The 22,931-nt window shown below is 52.4% G+C and overlaps 1 protein-coding gene and 1 long non-coding RNA gene across 2 annotated transcripts in view; one reads left to right on the top strand and one right to left on the bottom strand.

Moving 5' to 3' along the window:
- The window catches only part of NRXN2 (neurexin 2), a 426,193-nt gene that overhangs the window by 200,110 nt on the left and 203,152 nt on the right, over window positions 1-22,931 (top strand). The window contains exons 11-15 of the mRNA XM_084824057.1: window positions 4,884-5,003; window positions 5,881-6,265; window positions 9,465-9,655; window positions 11,421-11,594; window positions 14,746-14,865. Coding sequence (XP_084680183.1) covers window positions 4,884-5,003; window positions 5,881-6,265; window positions 9,465-9,655; window positions 11,421-11,594; window positions 14,746-14,865 — 990 coding nt within the window. The remainder of the gene's footprint in view (window positions 1-4,883; window positions 5,004-5,880; window positions 6,266-9,464; window positions 9,656-11,420; window positions 11,595-14,745; window positions 14,866-22,931) is intronic.
- Window positions 14,266-22,595, bottom strand: LOC146334267 (uncharacterized). Its single transcript, XR_014786292.1, has 5 exons — window positions 22,027-22,595; window positions 21,725-21,846; window positions 21,345-21,429; window positions 16,677-16,863; window positions 14,266-16,213 (listed from the first exon to the last, which is right to left on the bottom strand). It is a non-coding gene; the product is annotated as an uncharacterized LOC146334267 (long non-coding RNA).

Raw genomic sequence — 22,931 nt, 5'->3', positions numbered from 1 at the left:
GAGTTGCAATCGAACACATCTGGAGGACATCAGATTGGGGAAGGTTGGCGCGCAACAGACTTGAGCTGAGGAAACCCAGCCTCCCTAGTCCAAAATATGTGTAGGCTGATCATGCTAGAAGGCACTCTGCACATGTTCAGAAGCTCTTGTTAATTGCTCCTTCACACCGCCTTCAGCTCTGCCCCAGTGGACTGACCTGAGGTGGAGCCCAGTCGATCAAATTCAGCCCCACTCTCTCCGCCATTCCTCGGTCCACTAGGCTCTATTCCCTTCCAGGAGCTGTGGAGAGAACCCGGCATCCTGGCTATGGGATCTGGCAACCTTTTGGCTCAAAGGTTTAGTGGGGTGGGTCATTCATAAGGCCAGTCTGGTGGCCAATGGGGGTTAGACCCTGACCCCATCTTAGCAAATCAGCTCTGGGGGCGTGCTTGGGGCTGATGGCTTTGCAGAAGAAGAGGTGCGGGGACGTACCCCCCTGGTTCTGGGTGGGAGGGAAATGTGTTAGTTAAGTGGATAAGGGAGGCAAGGACAGATGTGCAGATTCAGAGAGGGTCTCCATCCAGATTCACGATTCTCCTCTAGGATGTGTGGCCCAGGAACATGGAAATTTTAGGTCCTTAACTAAGTTCAGTGGAACAAAGATCGCTTCCTTGAGGCCACCTCAAAACACACTTGTCCTGTACCAGGGGGAGGAGCCTTAGAGCAGCAGTCCCCAACCTGGTACTCGCCATATGCATTGGACTGCAATTCCCATCATCTCCAGGCAGCATGAGAGTAGGGGTGTCCATTTCTGGGAAAGACGGTTCGTCTTTGGCCCGACGCAGTTCCGTAGCATGTTCGACTCAATTTGCATTTGTGAGTCGAGCTGTGGGCTTTCCCCCAGACCTTTTTTGCACATATTTTTGTGCAGGGTCTGCGATTCGTGCATCTTTCGGAGCAATTTATTTATTTATTAAATTTATTAATCGCCCATCTGGCTGGTCACCCAGCCACTCTGGGCGATGTACAACACACCATAAAACAATTTAAAACAATAAAATTCTACCATAATTTTTTTTTTAAATACCCTAACCCACCCCAAATGCCTGCCTGAACAACCATGTTTTTAATGCACAACGGAAGCTCATTAAAGAGGGGGCATGACGGAGTTCCCTAGGGAGGGAGTTCCACAGAGTGGGGGCCACCACAGAAAAGGCCCTCTCCCTCGTCCCCACCAGTCTAGCTGTCCTGGCTGATGGGACAGAGAGAAGGCCATCCGAGGCTGATCTTGTTAAGCGGCCTGTCTGGTGTTGCTGGAGGTGCTCCTTAAGACAGGCTGGGCCGGAACCATATAGGGTTTTAAAGGTCAAAACCAGCACCTTGAATTTGGCCCGGAAAACAACTGGTAACCAGTGCAATTCCTTCAGCACTGGAGTGATGTGATCTCGCCGGCGGCTGCCTTTAATCAGGCGAGCCGCCGCGTTCTGTACCAGCTGCAGCTTCCGAACCGTCTTCAAGGGTAACCCCACGTAGAGCGCATTACAGTAGTCTAAACGAGAGGAGACCAGGGCATGTACTACCAATGGTAGCAGATGGTCGGGAAGGAAGGGGCGCAGCCGCCGTATCAGGTGGAGTTGATACAGCGCTGTCCGGCTCACAGCTGACACCTGAGCCTCCATGGACAGCTGGGAGTCCAAAATGACCCCCAGGCTGCGGACCTGGTCTTTCAAGGGTAGCCGTACCCCATTCAACACCAGGTCAACATCCCCCAGCCTCCTCTTGTCTCCCACCAAAAGTACCTCAGTCTTGCACCCAGTTGGCCACAATTTGCACAAATTTCCCAGAAATTTGCACAAATTGCTCGGAAATTTGCACGAATTACGGGATGTATGAAGAAAAATGCGCAAAATGCCCTGAAAAACCTGTGAACTGGCCCAACTCGCTGCAGGCTGAGTCGGGCACTGCAGCGGAACTGGAACAAAGCCTGGGAAAACTCATTAAATTCCCCCCACCCCGAAATGGGTTTTCCTGACATCCCTGCATGAGAGCTGACATCCAACATCAGGTTGGGGAAGACTGCCATAACCTATGTTCCCCATATTTGTGTATTTAAACCCTTCTCCTTTTTTTCAAACCCCACTTTTTAGCCAAAAAGGCTCCCAGGGCAGCCTGCAAATTAGCAGCAAGACAGCCCCTGCCGTCTGGCTTACAATCTAAAAGCCATGACACACAAAGAAAAAGGGATGTGGCGGGAGGAGGAAAAAAGCAGCAAACTCAGGCAACCAGTTCTTAAAGTTACCATTCTGATCGTGACCCACTGGGAACAGTCCGAAACGTTCCTGATGGAATGGCTGCCAATAACGTGGCAGTTGAGGGAGAGCCAAAGGCAGCTGGTCTCTTGGCAAAGCGATCGAATGGCCCTGCTTCTCTTCTCTCTCTCTACTCTGCATAGCCTGAAGGAACCCACATCTAGCAATTCAGGGACTGAGAGCCTGGGCTGGCCCATGCCGGATCAGCGACCCGCTTGTTTAGTGGCTCAGAAGCCTCTGCATGCCCTAGCATGTGCAAAGGGACATCGCCAAAGGGAAGGTTTCTCTGGGGGAGGGAGCCGAGCCCTGCGCTCAGGCTGAGAAGAGATTGGCCGGTTGAGGGCGGAGGGGTCTGCCATTTCCAAGAGAAGATGGCCTCTTCGCTCTCCGTGCGGCCTGGTTCCTGCCACCATGGCATAGCTGCAGCTGGCTTGTAGACTGCGGCAGGGCTCAGTTTCCTCCACCTGGTGGCAGCACAAGGATTTGGAGCGGCATTCCCCCAAGCTGGGCTCTGCACCACACCAGCTCGGCTTCGAAGTCCTACCAAATCTGGATTCCACACCAGGGGGCAGCACTCCCTTGCAGTTCCGCCTTTGGCCAGCAGGTGGCGGCATGTGCCCATGTAAATATTCAGAGCAGGGGGAGGGTTGGGGGGGCGGTTAGAATCCCTGCTCTCTGATCCTCAAAAAGCTCCGCCGGGGGGGGGGGGGTCTTTGAAGCTGCTGAGCGGACAGCAGTTTGCAAAATAACGTTTTATTTTCAGCAGGCCATCGTAAATCCGTTTCAGGGGGGCATGCAGGTGGGTGACCAGTGCGGCTTTTGCACCTGCCAACATGCGGTTGTTCGGACTGAAGCCCCCTGCTTGTTTTAGGCCAGGAGCGCAGAACCTCTTTCACCTTGAGGGCCGCATTTTATTTTGGAGAATCTCCGCGGGGGACGTTCTTGGGGCCGAAGGCAACACGGGCGAGGCCAAACATTCCCAGGATGCCAGCATATTCTCGCTTAAAAGCTCTTACGCCAGTAACTGAGTTTTGGGAGAGGCATTTCAGCCTTTCTGAATGGGGAAAAAACTGTGTGAAAGCCAGAAAACAATCAAAGGATTGGTGGATGGGAGAAAGGGGGAACCTTCTGGGGAATTCAGGGGGGCTGAATCACCACCAGCCCAACACACACACTTTTAATGCTTCCCGTTGCCTTATAGCCCCCAGCCCACCCACATGCGGAAGGCTTTTGCTTATTAGCAGGCACAGCTTGCCAAAAGCTACCCTGGCATAGGCAGCTGCCTTATACCCAGTCAGACTCTTGGTCCGTCTAGCTCAGCTTTTGTCTGCACCAGGGATGCTTGTCGCCGGGAGATGGGGTTCTCTTTTGGCTCGATGGAGTTCTGCGGTGTGTACGCGAGGCGTGGGCTATTCCCTGAATTCCGGGAACTTTATTGCACTTTTGGTCGGGGGAAGAGCAGTTTGTGCAAATGATGGCCAAACTTGCACAGATCTTGCAAATCCGGCCATCGTTTGCACAAATCCGGCTGTAATTTGCACAAATTCAACCATACATTGTGCAAACAGCTCAAAAAGTTGCGCAAATTGCAGAACCTTCCCCACATGCGTGAAATTCCTGGAATATTCACAAGCTAGCCTGACTCTCTGCAGATCGCGCATGTTGCTGCAGCAGGAACCGAACCGGAGTCCGAAGGGGCGAGCCTAGGAAAACTTGTCAAACTCCACCCGCGAAACAGATTTCTCTGACGTCCTTAGTCTAATGGCAGCAGCTCTTCCAGGGTCTTTCCCAGGTGACCTGCAGATGCCAGGGATTGAGCCTTTTGCAAACCAACCAGGCTCTGGCCCTTCCTCTAAAAATAAAGTAAGATTCCAGTCCTCGCAGTTCTGAATAAAAAGCTGGTTGAAATAGGAAAATGCCATATAGCAAGCCTCCTACACTGACTGGCAGCATCTATATGGACAGGATCCCTTTCCCAGCCCTACCTGAAGATTTGAACCTGGTATCTTCTGCCCTGATCTCAGTGGAGGCTGGTGGCTCCTATTTCAGTGGGGCTATGAATCCATTCTGGGTTTCATTCAGAACCAGCCAGGACTCTAAGGGAGCTGTCCAAGGTGCTAAACCCTATCCCGGGACTGGGTTCAGCACCTTGGATAGTTCCTTTGGAGTTCTGGCTGACAGCCAGAATGGATTCACAGCCCCACTGAAATCGGAGCCTCCAGCCTTCACAGCCCCATCTAAAGAGTGCGGTGGGCATGAGACTCTTAAGCCCAGAGCCTAAAAATTGCATGCCTGCACCGCTGGATCAGATGAGGCCTCTTGGGGGGTTCCTCGCAGGAGTGGAGGTTGCTTTATGTGTTAAAAGGGGCAGCCGCTGAGCTTATATGTGTGTGTGTGTGTGCGTGTGTTTGCCTGCAGGGGTGAAAGATCCAGTGAAACTGGGGTGGGGGGCAACTCTGATTCTTGTGTGGGGTCCTTGCGTGACCTTTTGAGGTGCTCACTGCCTCGGGAGGGGGGAGGTGCAATCGGGCCTCGGGGTAACCAAGCGGCAGCCCCCCACCCCCTGACATCACCGTCCTGTCTGCCCTACTGCAGGTAAAGGCCCGGAGACCCTTTTTGCTGGCCACAAACTCAACGACAACGAATGGCATACGGTCCGTGTGGTCCGCCGTGGCAAGAACTTGCAGCTCTCGGTGGACAACGTCACGGTGGAAGGTAAGCCGAGGAAGGTGGCTGGGTCGGGTCAGAGGGGGTTTCAGAGCCGGGGAAGGAAGACGGAAATGAAGAAAGGGTCTGCTCCGCTCGTGTGCAGGGCCGACAGTGCCCTGGGTCATCTGAGGGGCTTTGGCCACTCACGCTCTGAGCTGCCTTGCCAACTCTTTCCTCCATGTTACCCAGGGGTAACGTGTCCGTGCAGTTTCCCATTCCTGCCACCAGGTGGCGGCGGACCTTCCTGGGAGCCACGGGTGACCAGCTAGCGAGTGGCACCGTTCCTGAGCCATGCCCCGCAATGGCCACGTGGGGGAGCATTTGGCAGGCAATCCAGACTCGGGGCCAGGTGTGAACCCAAGCAAGAGATGAGTGGGCTGTTGGCACAACAGGGGAGGCACACAGGTCTGGATGCACGTTGTGGGGAAGGGGAGTTCGAGACAGAGGGGCTGTGCGGGGTTGTGCAGGGGCGCAGTTCCAGAACGCAGTTCCAGGCCTGGAGTGGGGGCGGGGAGAGCCCTTGGACAAGACGGCCCAAGTCGGAGGCCCCCCTTGAACGGGGACTTCTCCTTGCCTCTGCCCCTCCTACGCATTCACGTGCTGTCTGGGCCCGATCCACAGCACTGTGTGACGGGGGGGGAGGGGTGCTGCCCTTCCTCTTCTCACAACTTCCCTGCTTAGAGAGGTGAGGAGGAGCAGCAGGGGGCTGTGAGAGTCAGTGGCAGGCCCCCCGCTGCGGCTGCGGGCCTCGTCCGATGCCCCGCCGTGCCGAGCCTTGGCACCGTTGCTCCCTGATGGGACGATATCCTGAGATCTCACCACAGCCGTCTCCCCCCGGCTCTGTTTTAACCGTGTAACACCCCCCCCACTCCCCCATCCCAAGCAGGGCAAATGGCCGGCGCCCACACCCGCCTGGAGTTCCACAACATCGAGACGGGCATCATGACGGAGCGGCGCTTCATCTCGGTGGTTCCCTCCAACTTCATCGGCCACTTGAGCAGCCTGGTCTTCAACGGGCTGCCCTACATGGACCTGTGCAAGAACGGAGACATCAGCTACTGCGAGCTGAACGCCCGCTTTGGCCTGCGCAGCATCATCGCTGACCCCGTCACCTTCAAGAGCAAAGCCAGCTACCTGGCTCTGGCCACCCTCCAGGCCTACGCCTCCATGCACCTCTTCTTCCAGTTCAAGACCACGGCCACCGACGGGCTCATCCTGTTCAACAGCGGGAACGGCAACGACTTCATTGTGGTGGAGCTCGTCAAGGGGTGAGGCCGGGGGCGTTGCTAGCACCACGAAAGATTTGGGCTCTGGCCCCATAGGGAGCAAATCTGCATTAAATCCTGGTGGTTCCACGTAGTCCACTGGGGGCATTGCTAGCACCATGAAAGATCCAGGCTCCAGCCCCATAGGGCGCAAATCTGCATCGAATCCTGATGGTTCCACATGGTCTGCTTGGAGCAGAGCCTTCAATGTATTGACCCCCTGTCTATGGAACTCCCTGCCTGTGGATGTCAGGCAGGAGCCAACACTGTTCCATTGTCTGACGAAGGCATTTCTATTTAAACCAGTCTTTCCTGACCAGCTCTGGTGCAAGCTCTCCCACCCACGGGTCTGGACAGAACACCTTCCACCGCTGCCACATCACACCCCTCCCCGCCACTGCATCATGCCACCTTAGCTTAGCCGTACCCCACCTGTCCTCTGTTTGTCTTGTTGTACAGAGAGCCGCACAGCCAGAAGAAGCTACTGCGGGGCTCTCACAACGGCTCACCTGGAGGACAGGTCAGCTCTTGTGAGACTCGGGTAAGCTCCACAAGAGCCCCAGAACTGCATCTTCTGGCAACATAGCTCTCCACACAACAAGGTACAGAGAGGGTGGGTGGCTGCTCTAGAGAGCCCTGCCAGCTGCTCTCTCACGGAGGCAAATGCCACAGCATGAGAATGGCTGTCCAGAGCACCTGCTGGAGGCGGCAGGGCAGTGGTGGTGGTGCTTTGCCACTCCTCCCGTTCTGCTGCCTGATGTGGGTGCTTCACCCTGCTTCATGGGAGACCCAGTTACCGACTAACTAGCCATTGTTTTTACTGGAGAAATCTGATTTTAAAGGGTTAATTCATATTCCTATCATCATCATCATCATCTCCTACCCTTTTTATTGTTCACCACTCAGATATTTTATTGGATGTAGAGTGATAGATAAATCTTGCAAATGAATAAATAAAATTTGCATGTGTGGATTTATATCTACATATGCAAATGTAGAAATAATTAAATAGGATTGATTTAAATTTCACAGCAGGCAAAGCCAGCCAATTAATTTCAAAGCATCTCAAATGAAATTAATTCTTTGATTAATTAATTAGGTGGCGGGGAGATATGTTGCAGCATGTGGGGAGAGGAGAGTTAACCCTTCCCTCCCTCCCTCCCTCCCTCCCTCCCTCCCTCCCTCCCTCCCTACAAATCCCCTTGAAAACTGCACGGCAATTAAGCCAAGAAAGAAAGACAAGGTGATAGTAGGGCCTTTTATGTGTCCAGGTATAGCCATGCCCCCGGTGAGGTATCCCAAAGGAAGATTCGGCCTCCTGGGTGCTGGACGATCCTACCCGCGGCCTGCCATAATGTCCCACCTGGAATAATATGACCCCTCAGCCTGTGTCCTGATCCAGAGGATGCTGACACATCTCCGCATAGTCCCAACTCTCAGTGTCACCCTCATATGCACACCACGCAGTCCTGTCCCCAAGCCAGAATCAGCCACTGTGGCAGCTTCCACGTGTGGTTAGGGATGTATGACTAATTCATTTCAGACTGGTTTTGATCAGGATTTACTCAATTTGCACCATCCAGACCAAACACGGACTCCGTACATTTCCATGCTTGAGATATGATTCGTGGACCCAAAAAAGATGTGTTCATCAGCATGCGTACATTTGAAAGAAATGCACATGAAAAAATGCATACTTTTTAAAAATGTGCACAAATACGCTTTAATCAATGGGAGAAGAATGCGCACAATTGATGTGTACATTTGGGGAAATACGCACGAAAATACAAACAGATTATCATGTGAAAATTAAAAAAAACAAAGCTCCTAATGTAACATGGGATCAAGTTGGAATGAGCCTCGAGATGGAATTGGAGGTTGTGTTTCTCTCATGAGCCACACTCCTCTTTTGCCATCCGGCTCCCATCCTGCCCTTCCAATGGGTTTTTCAAAACTCCCAGGCTCCATTATCCTTCAGAATCAGCATCCACTCTTCTCCAGACTCCATTTGAAGTTTGTTCCGACTGAAGTCCGTATTGGGTTGTGAGAATTGTTTTTTTCTTTTCACCTGAGAATCCGTGCGCGTTTTTGTGCTTTTGTAAATGTCCCAGAGAGCTTCGGCTATGGGGCGGTATAGAAATGCAATTAATAACAACAACAGCAGTAATAAAAAAAAATTCGTGTGCATTTCCCCAAATGGATGGATCAATTGTGCGCACTTTTGAAATGCATGCTTTCTTCTCCCATTGATTAAAGTGTATTTATGCGCATTTCCCAAAAGCACGCATTTTTCATGCACATTTTTCAAATGTAAACATTCTGCTGAACACTTTTGGGGGGGCTGCGAATCACATGGCACACTCAGAAATGTACGGATTTCATCCACAGATTGCGCCTAAGTCTGTGTTCCATCCGGAAGGTGCAAACTGGGTAAATCCTGATCAAAAACCAACTGAAACGAATTCCTCATACATCCCTACTCCCTCTTTCTCTTTCTCTGCCGCACACAAATGCACGGACCCATTGGCTTTATGTCATACCCCAGCTTTCCCCGAGATAGGTCCTCCAGATGCATTTGGGGTGGGTTAGGGTATTTAAAAAAAAATTTTATGGTAGAATTTTATTGTTTTAAATTGTTTTGTGGTATGTTGTACATCGCCCAGAGTGGCTGGGTGACCAGCCAGATGGGCGATTAATAAATTTAATAATAATAATAATAATAATGATGATGATGATGATGATGTCTTAGGCTACAAGTCATGGACTACATGCTGGCTGGGGATGCTGGGAGTTGTAATCCAACACATCTGAAGGACACCAGATTGGGAAGGGCTGTCATTCTCCCTTCATAGGTGGATGTCTCCCCTTGGGGACGGGGGGATGTTCCTAAATGTTAATTCTTGGATGAGGAAGAGATGCCCGCCCAATTTAAGAGTCGCACCTTGGGTCTACTGATTGCCATATCTGAGAATGTATTCATTTATTTCAGCATCGATATGCTGGCTTTGTATGATAAATTGGGAAGGAATGCCCCCCACCACCACCGGTAGCCCAGTCAGACTGACTTTCCCTGCAGCAGGCGGCTTGGCTCGCTCGCACGAGTCGCCTGCTGCTGGCGCTTTGCTTGTGCTTGCTTGCGTGAGGCTGGGGCACAGCCTGGATGAGCCTTTTGATCCCTCCCCGTTTCCGTCCCCCTCTGCAGGTACATCCACTACGTTTTTGACCTGGGCAACGGGCCGTCGCTGATGAAGGGGAACTCGGACAAGCCCGTCAACGACAACCAGTGGCACAACGTCATTGTCTCCCGCGACGCCAACAACGTCCACACGCTCAAAATCGACTCCCGCACTGTCACACAGCACTCCAATGGAGCCCGGAACCTGGACCTCAAGGGTGAGCTTGTACACCCATGCACGCACGTACATGTACATACAGCCTCGTCCTTGTCTCCTTCACTTAGTAACTCCAGATCAAGGTGCTCTGTTGTGGCATTGGCGCAGGGGTCCCCAAAGTTTTTTGGGTTGGTGGGCACCACTGGAAATGTGAGAGAGTGTTGTGAGCGCTCTCGCAAAGTGGCCACCATGTGGGCACCTTGCCCATTCATAAAATGGGTGCAGTGCGGGCACCTTGCCCATTCATAAAATGGGTGCAGTGAGGACACCTTGCCCATTCGTAAAATGGCTGCTGTGAGGGCAACTTGCCCATGCACAAAATGGCTGCCACCATGGGCACGGCCGATCACAACGCACCCGTTTTCCCAGAAGGCAAGCCGGTGAGACGTAAAGAACAGTAACTCGCCCAAGAACCTAAGGACGAGGCAGAGGTGGCGTCTGAACTCCAAAACACACAGCCACTGTTTGGAAGCCAGATAAAGATGGGGCTAGAGGGAAGCCTTTCACTTGGCAGCATACCAGCCTCCCAGCTACAAAATAATTAGTTAACAAATCTTAAGAAATGGAGTCCAGATTGGGATTGGCAGGGAGCCTGGCGGATACCAAGGGAAGGATCTGCAAGCACACGGGTGCCCATGGGCACCACATTGGAGACCCCAGGGGTCCCCAAAATATTTGGATCAGTGGGCACATCTGGAATTGTAAGATGATGTCGTGGGTGCTCTCACAAAATGGCTGCCACAGGGAGTGGCTTGCCCATTCATGCAATGGGTGTCGTGGTGGGTGTGACCAGTCACACCACACTCATTTCCCCAGAGCGCAACTGGTGAGAGACTAAAAGAAAAGTAACTATCCCAAGAACCTAAGTCCAAAGCAGAGGTGGCGTCTGAGCTCCAAGACACAAAACCACTCCTTTTTGAACCCAAATAAAGGTGGTGCACTTTGCTTGGCATCATGGCTGCCTCGCAAATATTTTTAAAAATCTTAAATAAAATAATAATCAGCAGCCCGGCAGGGGCCAAGAGGAGTCTGTGCAGGCACCTTGATGACCAATGGCAGCATGTGGGAGACCCAGACGAAATTACCCAGGGCTTAATGTGAGCAGGGGTTTAGTCCTAGAGCCTCTGTCAGTGCCAAGACTCTTCCGTGGAGCATCTACAGGAGTCACAGTGTGCCTGAGCATGTGCAGAGAGCACTTCCTGTAGAACAAAGCAGCTCTTGCTTCCCTGACACATTTGGGATAAGGAGGGAGGTCATCCGGAGAAGAGGAATTGACGTCTGGGCTCTGCTTCTCCCTTTCAACCAGCCTTCCCCAACCCACCAGATGTGTTGGACTATAGGCCCCCATCATCCCCAGCCACCAGGGCCCACTAGTGGGATGATGGGATCTGTAGTCCAACACATCTGCAGGGCGCTGGGTTGGGGACGACTTCTTGAGATGTTCTCTCTCTTTTTCTTCTAAGATCTGGTGAGCTTTTTTTTTCCTGCAAGGTTGAAGGAGGTCTGTGTTTTTCATCTCCAGAATTGCTTTTACGATTCTGACGTTGGCAAGACCCAGCCAGTTTTCCTCCTCTTCTCCAACCACACCCCGAATCAGGCCGCTGCACCCCCACCCCCCCGCCCCCCATCCCCGCACAGACACACACGCACCCATTTATTTGGGCAGGGCCACATGGACCCTTGGCAGCTGGAACTCGTACACTGGGGGGGGGCGGGCGTGCAGCCTGGTGCCCGGGCCCCTGACCTATGTGTGTTCCACCTTGCAGGGGAGCTGTACATCGGAGGCCTGAGCAAAAACATGTTCAGCAACCTGCCCAAACTGGTGGCCTCGCGGGACGGCTTCCAGGGCTGCTTGGCCTCTGTTGACCTCAATGGCCGACTCCCAGACCTCATCGCCGACGCCCTGCACCGGATCGGGCACGTTGAAAGGGGCTGTGATGGTAAGAGCGAGAACGAGAGGCGGGACAAGAGATGGGGAGGCAGGCCCAGTCTGCTTTGCAGCTGTAAGGAGCTGCATGGGGGCAGGAGGAAGCCGGGGAGATCGAGACTTCATTAAATCCATTCCATCTGCATTTCGCAGGTTGTCAGGCATCTTTTGTTCCATTGCCCGCTTATTGAAGGAACTGGATTTTTTTCCATTTGACTTGTGCTCATTCACATTAGCGCTCATTCTCATTAGCACACTAGTGCCGCTGCACATTTGTGCAAATGCACTAATGCACATTACTTGATGTGAAGTAGCACAAGAGTGAGAAACCGGTCCAGGGTGCAAATCCCGCTGAGTCCACATGACTTGGAAAAAGCAGTTCCGCTGCAGGTCGGATTCAAAGAAATCCAAACTCCTTTGAATCCGTTGTGGATTTCTCCAACATCCCTAGGGGAAAGTGTAGGGTGGGAGGGTTTTGAGGGGTGATTGGATTAACCACCCTCTGCCCTGATGCTTCTCAGCTCCTAAGTGGCTGAGAAGATGCTTTCCTCTCTCTCTGTCTTTTGAAAAAGGGCTCTCTTATGTGCATTTGTGTATACTACACAGTCAAACTAAACATTCTAATCACGCATGGTGAAACTATATGTGTGAAAGTTTCCTTTACTCTGGTGGAAGCACGTGTGGCCCCGATTTGGATCAGGACAACGGTGGTCCAAGGATGGAGGGGGGGTGTGATTTAAATCTTTTTCCTCTGCACCAGTTTTTGTCCCAAAATTCCATCCCCCGTGGGTAGGAGGGATTAACAGAAAGTGTGTGTGTGTGGGGGGGGAGTTTCTGTTGACTCTATTGGAGACTTCTTTTTCTTTTTTTAATTACCTCCCCAAATGGGGAGGTGGAATTGAGCCTGCATGTGCTTACACTGGAGTAAAGGAACCTTTTATGCATATAGCTTAACATTTTGTTTGGCCCACACAGAGGCTGTTTCCACAATCACCTATTTCTGTGGCACTGTCATCATTTATTCATTCACTCGGTTATCGCATGGAATCCAGGCGATGGCTCTACCAAACTTTTGCGCCCTCTGGTCTTTTATCAAGGTTCATTTTCAGACATTTCTCCCACACACATTTTGAATGCAGTTCGATTGATCCATCTGGCCAGAGGAGGAGAGGTCTAAGATTCAGGCTGTGATGCTTTTCTGTGTTGTCTGCCTGGCATTTCCTAGTTGCATGGCTATGAAGTTGTCCTGCTGTGCGGTCCCTCGCTCCCCCCACCTGATCCCAAGATGGAATTTTGCCTTTAAAAATGCTCATTTCATTTTTACATGAAAGCGCAAGTGCGCAAATAAACCTATTTGATTTCATTTTTTTTAACGGGTTTGTTCCTGCTAAGGCACTATTGCACTAAGAGCTTTAAAGGGGATAATGCAACTGGCAGCCCATGCAACAGTGCAAAGACAGGGTCCCAGTCAGCAAAGGGGCTGCAGAATTCTACATCAGTTGCTGCAGCCTGAACTGTCTTCAAGGGCAGTCCCACAGAGAGAGCTTTGTAGTAGTCCAGTTGGGAGGTTACCAGCATATGGACTGCTGAGGCCAAATTCAGGAAGGGCACAGCTAGCTTATCAGCAGATGATGATACTGACGATGATGACGATGATGACGACGACAACACTGACATCTGGGTTGATATCAAGGTTATTACTTTTAAGCCCTTAAATGGTCTGGGGCCAGTTCACCTAAGGATAAAATGCCTTCAGCCATGTGATCCTGTCCAGACACTTAGGTCATCATCAGGGGCTCTGCTCATGTGCCCGCTGGTTATAACAGCTAGACTAGTGAGTGCAAGGAGCAGGGCTTTCTCGCTGGTGGTCCCTCAGTTGTGGAACTCCCACATTGGAGGCATTCAAGATGATGCTGGACAGCCACCTGTCAGGGATGCTCTGACTTGGGCTCGAGGGTCTTGTAGGCCCCTTCCAACCCTACTATTCTATGATTCTATGAACTCCCTCCTGCTTTGCACCTTACACCATTGGTGCAGGGATTTAAGAAAGCTGTAGAAACGTATTTGTTCAAACTGGCCCTTCCTGGGTAGGCAGTTAATACCTGTGTTTCAGTCTCTTCAACCTCAAACATGACTTAATTTCCTCAGTTTTGTTAGTGCTGTTTATGTATAGTTACATGTGCTTGTGTCCAACCTTTGAAAACTGCTGTGCGAGGGCATATAAATGTAGTGATTGAATGACACTGTGATATCGACCGTACACAGACGTTCATGCACAGATGGGGAAAACAAGGAAGAGGAATGAGAGCTGAAACCGATGGCGCAGCTGGATATGTGGAGGTTCTAGACTTAATGGTCTTATGGAGACAGGGCCAGTGTCAGGGGTCAGCATGGTTGGGCACTTGCCAAGGGCCCACACCCCAGCAGGGGTCCACTGACAAGCGCCCCCTGGACTTCCTCCTCCTCCCCATTGCAACCTGCTTGTTCACCTGCCTCTCAATCCGGCCCAGACCACGGTGGTGGTGAGAAGGTGGAGCAGGAGATGCCACGGCCTCCTTGCTCCCTGGCTCTCTGCCTGTCAAACTAGTGAGTGGCAGCCATGATGGGAAAGGGGAGGAAGAGAAGAAAGAGCAGCTGGGGACCATGTTGGGGAGAAGAGAGTCTCACTGAGAAGGGGGGCCATTGAGGAGGTGATGCTGAAGGGCTCTCCAAAACCTGGTCCTGTCACTGACAGGTCAGGGGGCAGGGGAGGCCCTCTTATTTATCATTTATTTATTTATTTAGTACATTTCTAATCTGCCCAATAAATAATGTTCTCTGGGAGGATTCCAACCAGCTAAACAACAAAGATGCCATTTTAAAACACAGTTAAAAATATAGAACAGAATACAAATATTTAAAAGGGTAAAATGCAATAGAACGCAAAATGACCAACAGCACAGGCATCGATCAAACAGCCATCACAGATGCTTAGGTGGGAACGGGTCTGACTTTGCTTACTTCAAAATGTGGCAACTCAGGCCTGCTGGGTGTGGGTCCCTGTGTTCACTCGACGCCCGCACCTCGGCCCCGAAGACTTGCCCTGATGCCCCCCCACCCGAAACAACTTTCCATCTCTCTCTCTCTCTCTCTCTGTGCCTTTCTCTTGCTTGCTCTCCCTCCAGGTCCCAGCACCACCTGCACGGAGGACTCCTGCGCCAATCAGGGCGTCTGCCTTCAGCAGTGGGACGGCTACACGTGTGATTGCACCATGACCTCATACGGTGGCCCGGTGTGCAATGACCGTGAGTGGCGAGAGGCTGCGTGGGCCTGGGTGGGCGGGAGGCGCATATGCCCAGCGGGTTGGCACACTCTGAGAGCTGGGCCCCCGTAAGCGAGGCAGCGGGAGGTAGCGCTGCTTAGAACAGGGGTGGAGAACCTCAAGCCTGTGAGCCGAATCCGGCCCTCCTGTGGTCCCCCGATAGCCATGCCCCCTTTGCCCTGGCCCCGCCCCCTTTCTCCCAGCCACCAACCTTTTACTGGTTTCCCAGCTTTTGTGCGGGTGCATTCTCAGAAGTTGAAATGCCTCTCCTAAGGTTTACTTACTGGCAAGAAGAGCTTGAAGCTGCAATACGCTGGTATTTTTGTCATATGAGGCCCCGCCCCTTTTGCCTTGGGCACTGCCTGCCACTGGAATGTGGCCCCGAGTGCTTCTCCGAGGGCCTGAAAGAATGTGGCTTAGAATATGGCAACCTGTGGAACAGGGGCGGAGGTTTTGCGGTCTGGTATCTCCCCTGGTTGCTCTTCATTCCTTCGGGAGCCTGGTCTTTCGAGATCTTTTCCTGTCTGAGGGCAGCCTTGCATGAAGGGGAGGCATTACTAGGCATCATTGGGGAGGGGCTAGATGTGGCTTCTGGCTGTCACCAGGGCATCTCGGCAACTCTGCCAAGGTCAGTGTCCCCCGTGGCCAAATCAGACTGAACCAAAGGAAGGAACGAGACGAAACTCGCAATCAGCGAAACCACACACTGCTTCCTAACAGTGTGACCATCGGATCTCTGCTAAAGAGCCGTTGAATTGTTAAGTTCCTGGATTATGTATTGTCGGCAGAAAGCATTTTATCCCACATTATCTCTTTAACTGTCTTCTTCCTGTCTCTCTCCGGAGCCCACACATCTTAGAGAACTGGGGGGACCGGAGGGCAGGGGAGGAGAAGCTCCCCGTTTGTGATAAGAGCCAGGGGTGTCGTGGTCGGTTTGGAAGTGCAGGCGCTCACTGTGACAGGCCCCATAGCCATGCCCATAAGGAGAGCCCCCCAGTTGCAGGCAGCTGGGTGGATCCAAATCAACAAACCAGGTCTAGCAGTTTTCATCTCCAGCAGGAGCAGGCCTTTTGTCAAGCGCATGGGTCTGAATTGCCCATTCAGGGCCAAGCCGCCCGCAAATACTTGGCATGACAGGAAAGAACAATATATTGTTGGTGATAAAATTCATTTCTCCCGAGCTCCGGTGAGGATTGCAGCTAAGCTCAGGGGGAACAGGGACGTCCGTCTGCGGCGGGGGAAAGGGAAGTGACGTCTGTGTCCCAGGTGATAGAAAGAGGTCCTGGGGCTGCATCTCTGTGAACCCTGCCTCCACGACACCACGGGTACGCCTGCAGAAGAAGCGGGAGGGATTGGCACAACTGCTTCCACTCTACAAAGCTATCTCCCCCCCCCCCGCCACCCACCCACCCAAACCACAGCAGACAACCCTCATGCCATGGGGGAACAATTGCAAAGACGTGGTGGCATTGGGCTCCAAAAGTAGACAGAGTCCAATCCACACACCCCCCCCCAAGCTCTTTCCACTGGCTAAGGGCAGTTGCTCTTTTGCTGCCAAAACGATCGTGAGGAAAGGAGGGACTGAGGAGTGGGAAACACTGAAGACAAGATCTCATAGATCCTCAATTTGCCCCTTTCATTACCCCGGCTTAATGGATTATGAGGGGAAAGGAAACCAGGTTCCCCCATTCATCGTCACACATCCCCTGTTCTCATGGAGTTGAAAAGAAATGCAGTTTGGGCCTGCAAAGGCACTTCTTCGAGCAGAATGTTTTAAAATCCAGATTGGCTTGCCTTGCGTCGGGGTGAAATCTGTAGCGAGATGTACTCTGCCTGTAGATGGGATCGATCAATGTCACAGCAGTTCTGTTCCAAACTTTGCTCTGCAGAGGGGATCCGCAGCCGGACGCTGCAGAAAGGGGATCTCTCTCAGAGTGGGATGAGCAGAAGAAATGGGAAGGGGTGTTCCATGGTATCGGATCTGCCAGGAGTAAGGAGTTATGAAACAACAGGTGGGGGAAGACATAAATTGGGGCTTGGGATCCAAACGACGGGAAGAAAATGATATCTGTATGCGAGGCAGAGATGGAGAGTGGGCACATCAGAACTGGGTGTGTTGGAAGGGTCTAGTTGGGCGGGGGGACTAAGCCAACATTACTTATGGGAGGGGGAGTTTGTTTACTGGCAACATTTTTACCCAGCTCCTCAGCCAGAAAGGGCAGCCAAAAGGGCTTTCAAGAATTAATAAGACAGCCTGTGCCATCAGAGACTGGAGTTGGAAAAGGAAAAAGAGTTGGGAGGGAGGAGGAAAAAAACAAAACTCAGGCACCAATTCTTAGCTTCAAAGCTTAGATATGAGATATTAATATGTCCACTCCATCACATTCCATGTTATGATGTGATTTTTTAAAAACCAGAAGGAAAATTCATCTATACATACATGCTAAGATTTCAATTTTGAACCTGTTTTCTCACAACATACACACTTATACAGGCGTTCTATCTGAGCGTAAGCTTTTCTAATCATACATCTTCCTAAAATATGCATCTTTAAATGCGGTTTGGAACGTTGCTTGAGCCCAGAACTGCAGTGCAACATTCGGCGAAGTGCAAAATCTGAAGGATGATTCGGTCCAGTCCTCACGTCAGCCCCAGGAGATGTGGATCGTGTCAGTATGGTTCAGAATTCACAAATATCAGGATTCGCAAGCACCCCCAAGCAGGTTACCTTGAGGGGACTTGACACGTCCTCCCTGAACACCCTCATCAAAGTAGCCCCTTGGCAAACCCCGTCGCCAGTCTTTCTGCCCTGAAGGGGCACTCGGCGGGGACTTCGGGGAATGCTTGATAATTACAAGCATAATCATGTTATTACGCCAACAGTGTACATGGCTGCCTTGCTGGTTTTCGTAAACAAAACAAACAAACACAACCAGACCTTTTTTGCCCGGAGAGGCTCACATCTAAGGGCCAAAGTAGAGGCAGCATTAATTATGCAAATGCAATTAACGGGCACATTTTTGTTATGTACACAAGAGCCAGGACTGTGGGTGGTGGAGAGGGGGAGCTTGATTCTTCCTCTCCCTGCCAAAGATTTCCTCTCCCAAACCGCTATTTCTGTTTCCAGGGGATTCCCCTTGAGGTGCAAATAGCAGCTCGGGAGAAGCGATTTGGCTTGCGGGGCAGTGGGGGGGGGACCGTGGCAGGGACAGAAAGAGTTAAACTCCCCCTCCCCACCTCCCACGTTCTGGATGCCACTCGGGGGTCCCCACGGCTGCAATTGAGTTCATCGCGCTCCCATCACCGACGTCACAGTTGGTTTGGCCTGACATTTTGGCAGTGTGGTAGACAAGAGAAAGGAGAGCACCCCATCGCTCTTGCTCATTCATGGAATTTTCCAGGGGGGTCCAGACATTGCCATCTTCCCTTCGTCACCCTCTTGTGTTTTTCCACCATTTCTTCCATCTCTTTTTCTTACTGGAGAAAATCCATTAAGGAGAAATAGATGGAATGGATTAGCAGCGCTAGGAGCCTTCTGTCTGGAAGCACCCTGATTTTCGCGGGTTCACCACCATCTTTGTAGTGCGATGGCCTCCTCCGCTGCCCCACTCCGGCCAAATCCTTGGGATCCCCCAAACAGTCACACCACCTTCCTTCGGCACCACCTCCTTCCCCCCAGCCAGCGATCCTTGGGTGGTTTCCTGGCTTTTGTGCAGGTTTTTTCCCCTTTCTAGAAGTCTGAAATGCCTCTCCTAAGGCTTAGTTCCTGGCAGTAAGGGTTTTAGGGCGCAATCCTATGCATGTTTTAGACAGAAAAAATAAGTCCTACTGGCTGGGGAATGCTGGGACTTTTTTTCTGTCTAAATAAGCATAGGATTCCACCCTTAAGCTACGATATACTAGTTGTGTGTGTGTGTGTGTGTGTGTGTGTGTGTGCGTATTGTATTTTTGGCCACTTTTGCCTCTGGTCCCACCCCTTTGCCCCAGAGTAAAGAGTGAAGCTAGGTGGACACGAAGCAGGGAAAATACAGTGACAATTACAATATTTACAGTGGCCATTCACCGGTTTACTTATTTATTGCATTTATATCTCACCTTTTTTCCTCTTGCAAGGAACCCAAGGTGGCTTACGTTCTCCTCCTCCTCCTCCATTTTATCCTCACAACAACGGCCCTGTGAGGTAGACTGAGCTGAGTGTCTGTGACAGGCCCAAAGTCACCCAGCGAGCTTCCATGGCCGAGTGGGGACTAGAACCCGGTTCTCCCTCTCCCAGTCCAACAATCTTGCCACTACACCACACTGTCTCTCAGTTGTTGCTGATCACACAAACATCCTGGCATGGCCAGGTTTGCAAGGCAGTTTCTGCAGGTACCGGACTGTGGTTCTGACAAGTGGGGTGTTGGGCAAATATGACCCTTTGGGGCTGCTATGCAGAAGGGCCGTAGCTCAGTCAGGAGAGCATCTGCTTTGTATGCAGAAGTTCCTGGTTCGATTCCCAGCATCTCTAGGCAGGGCTGGAAAAAAAACCCTGCCTGAAACCCTGGATTGCCGCTGCTGCCAGTCAGTGTCGACAGTGCTGGGCTAGGTGGACCCAGGGTCTGACTCGGTATGGGGCAGCTTCCGATGAGTTCAACACGCAGCCAAAGTGAGAAGGATTTGGAGGCCAGCGACGGCAAGGGTGTGGGAAGGCAACTTCTGTGCAGAACAGCCGAAACCACGAAGCCAGGATGTGTTTGTTCAGCATCGAGAGCTGAAGATGAAGGAGTGTGTGTGTGACTATTTGGGGGGGGGGATTAACACAACCTCAGAAGGGAGAGGCCCACCGTTCAGCCTGGAAGGCAGAGCACCCACAAGGCCTGACATGAGAGGGCGGCCGATGTTTAGCCTCACCTTCTCAGGGGAAAGCGCCTGAACTCAAAAGAGTGCTTGAGCAACGGAGGTGAGCCTCCCTGCAGACGGAGACTGTGGACTTTTCCTTTCCCGGAACGTTCTGGAGGAGCGTAGGCACACACATGACAGGAGCAGTGTGCCTGTCGTCCAGTCAGTCTGTTGTCCCTTCTGATTCTCAGTTTTTCTCCATGGAGCTTCCAATGTCAGCGGGACGGTTAATCCACTCCGGGTTTCGGTCAGAACCAGTCAGAACTCTAAAGGGACTATCCAAGGTGACTGATGCACTGCCCCTCCGACATTGGAGCCACCAGCCTGCACTGGGGTTTTGTCTCTCCCCCTTTTCGATCTTGCGGGGGGGGGGGGGGTTCAGCTGCCTCGTATCTTTGCAGCAATGCAGGCCTTAAAGGGGCTTGCCAGGGATGAGAAGGGCAACGGCTCCCTCTCCTGCAAAGACTGAGCCATCTTTCTTCCATATAGTTTTTATCTTGGCAGCTGCCTTTGCTGCGTTTTTAACAAACAATTGCCTCCGCACCGTGTTGGGGAAGTGAAGGATGGCGGGGGGGGAAGAGCTGAACAGGAACCCTTGGCCCTCTCCCGGGAAAGTGCTTCCATGGGGCCGCTCCGCTGTGGGGCTCACGGAGAGAGATGACCATCTAGATGGGTTAGCGGAGACAGAGCTCATAGGGCCTAGGCCTAACCCGGAACCGCTTTTTCCAGGCCAGGCTGTCTCCGAGCATGTGCAGAGTGCCTTTCCCGCTCTACTGCTGAGCGATCATGGGCTGCTTCCCTGCACGTCACATGTGGGGGGAAAGGCATAACCACGCCCGAAGCCGTGAACCCTGGGCACCTCTCTGCACCAGCCACGCCAAAACGTCTGAGCGCCCCACGCCACCCACCCAGAATGTGGCATTGAGCCACGCATCGTGCATGGCCTGGTAGGGTATTGGGAAAGGTGCTGCGGAGAACTGAACCCAGGCACGGTCAACCTGGCACTGGTAGGTCCAAGACAGAATGACGGTCAGGCAAACAACCTCTGGGCACTCACTGGGGCAAACCTCCTCTCCCATTACCTCCTCTCCCATTACCATGCCAGTGGCAAAGGGGGAAGCGGGGGCGGGGGGAGGTTTTCCAAATACTGAGAGATGATGTGGTGCAGTGGTTGGCGTGTTGGACTGGGACTTGGGAGATTTGGGTTCAAATCCCTGCTCAGGCATGACGTTCGCTGGGTGACTTTGGGCCAGCCACTGACACTCAGCCTCACCTACCCCTCAGGGTTGTTGTGAGGATAAAATGGAGAGGAGGGGGATAATGTAAGCCGCCTTGACTTCCTTGCAAGAGGGAAAAAAAGGCAGATGATAATGACGATGAGCTCCCTGCTCAAGGTTCCAGCCACTCCGTTCTATTCTTCTTCCCCCCTACTCAGTTTTCTGTCCCCCCGCCTCGACAGTCAGTCACCATTCTGTGGACACTGGGCATGCTCAGGCCTCATTAGCCTGTTTTGGAGGTTCCTCCCTATCCCCCCATTAGAGTGTGTGTTTTCCCCCCGTAAAGACATTTTGAACCCCTGCAAACCTCAGCGTTGCTCCGAGCCTGCTGGCACTTCCCTCCTGTGCGTTGGCGGTGCCATTCCGGCTACATTCGCATCGGCACTCACAACCTGAACATGGGGATGAGATGGGATGATAAGCTGTGAGACTGTGAGAAGCAGGGTCCTCTGTTTCTCTCATGTCTTGCTTAGAATTAAAAGCTTCCCTGGGGAGTACAAGGGAACTTCCCTGGGGCCCCCGATCCATTTTAATGGGACCAGGGGCCGTCTAAGGAGATCCAAGGAGCCTCTAACGAAGCTCTACCAAGCCGGTGCCCTGAAGCATGCTGGAAAGGGAGGGGTTCCAGGGTCATTCCCCCCTCCCCACTTTCCCCCTCTATTAAAAGAAGCCGTCGCCATGGCTCACCTCGCTCCCCAGGGAGACCTAAGGGCACGGTGGCCGGAATGGGGTTTGTCTGTGCGTGTGCAGAATGCCTCTGCCCAGTCAACAGCGTCCCCCGGCTCCGTGTCCTCCAGATGTGTTGCTGACTGGGGACAATGGGAGTTGTTGTGTACAATATAAAAATACAACTTTTAATATTGTATTTAATGTTTTAACTTCTGTAAACCGCCCAGAGAGCTTCAGCTATGGAGTGGTATAGAAATGCTGTTGCTGGTATTATTATTATTATTATTATTATTAACAGTAGTAGTAATAGTGCAAGCTACCTGGAAGGCACCCAGTTTGGGGAGGCTGGCGCAGTGTATCACCAATGGTCATTTGAGATCTCCGGGAGCACCTCTGAGCATGTGCAGAGTGATAATGCTGTACTCATGAGCTACACGGCTGGGCTGAGGGTGGGATGGGACCTTGCTATTCAGGCCTACCTGGGCTGTCAGGTGCCTTGCCAAGGCATCAGGCAGAGAAACGGCAGGGGGCAGTTTTGGAGCAGCCCTTCCATCCCACACCTGGGACAGGTGTCCTGCAGCCTCTGTCCTAAGGACATTTGTGTGCCCCCCCCCCCACCGCTGCATTTCCCTCTCTTCCTGCATCCATCTCCTTGGCAGGCTCTGAGTTTCCAGCTCCCGGTTCTCCATGCAACACGAAGGTCTGTCAGGCTGTAAATCAGTAAGGAAGACCATAAATAGCCGAGCAGGGTAGATTTACATGGCGGGCTGAAAAATACGAGCCCAGGTGGCGAAGAAAGCCTGTTCGCGGAGGGAGGGAAGTTCTTTGTGGCCTGCTTGCTGCCATCAGAATTCGCTGCTGCTTCCCTCCTTCCTTCCGGAGTGGCGGTGAAACCGCCCCCGGCTGAACCCCAGAAGGAGCTGCCTCTCCAGCCTGGCCGTTCCTGACAGCGCTCCAGTTGGTTGGGAGCGGGATTGAAGCGGAGGCCAGGCTTCCTCCATGCCTCTGGAACCTGATGCCGTCCTTAGAGCAAGACCTGTCCTAATAAAGGGAATGCCTCTGGCCATGTGCAGAGTGCGTTTCCCTTCCCCCACAAGCAAATGGCTGCAGCCCACCCTGCCTGGGATTAACAGGAAGAGGCCTCCAGTCAGGCAGAGACTTCCAGGCAGCGCTGCACCCTCCTCCTCCTCTTCTGAACCGAGCCCTGCCGAGATGCCCCCGTTGG

The sequence above is a fragment of the Heloderma suspectum genome, chromosome 17 (genome assembly GCF_057233095.1).
Source record: "Heloderma suspectum isolate Gila_16-S chromosome 17, 16-S_ref, whole genome shotgun sequence".
Classification (NCBI taxonomy): Eukaryota; Metazoa; Chordata; class Lepidosauria; order Squamata; family Helodermatidae; genus Heloderma; species Heloderma suspectum.
The sequence above is the reverse complement of the archived record's forward strand: the minus strand, read 5'-3'. Positions and strand labels throughout refer to the sequence as shown.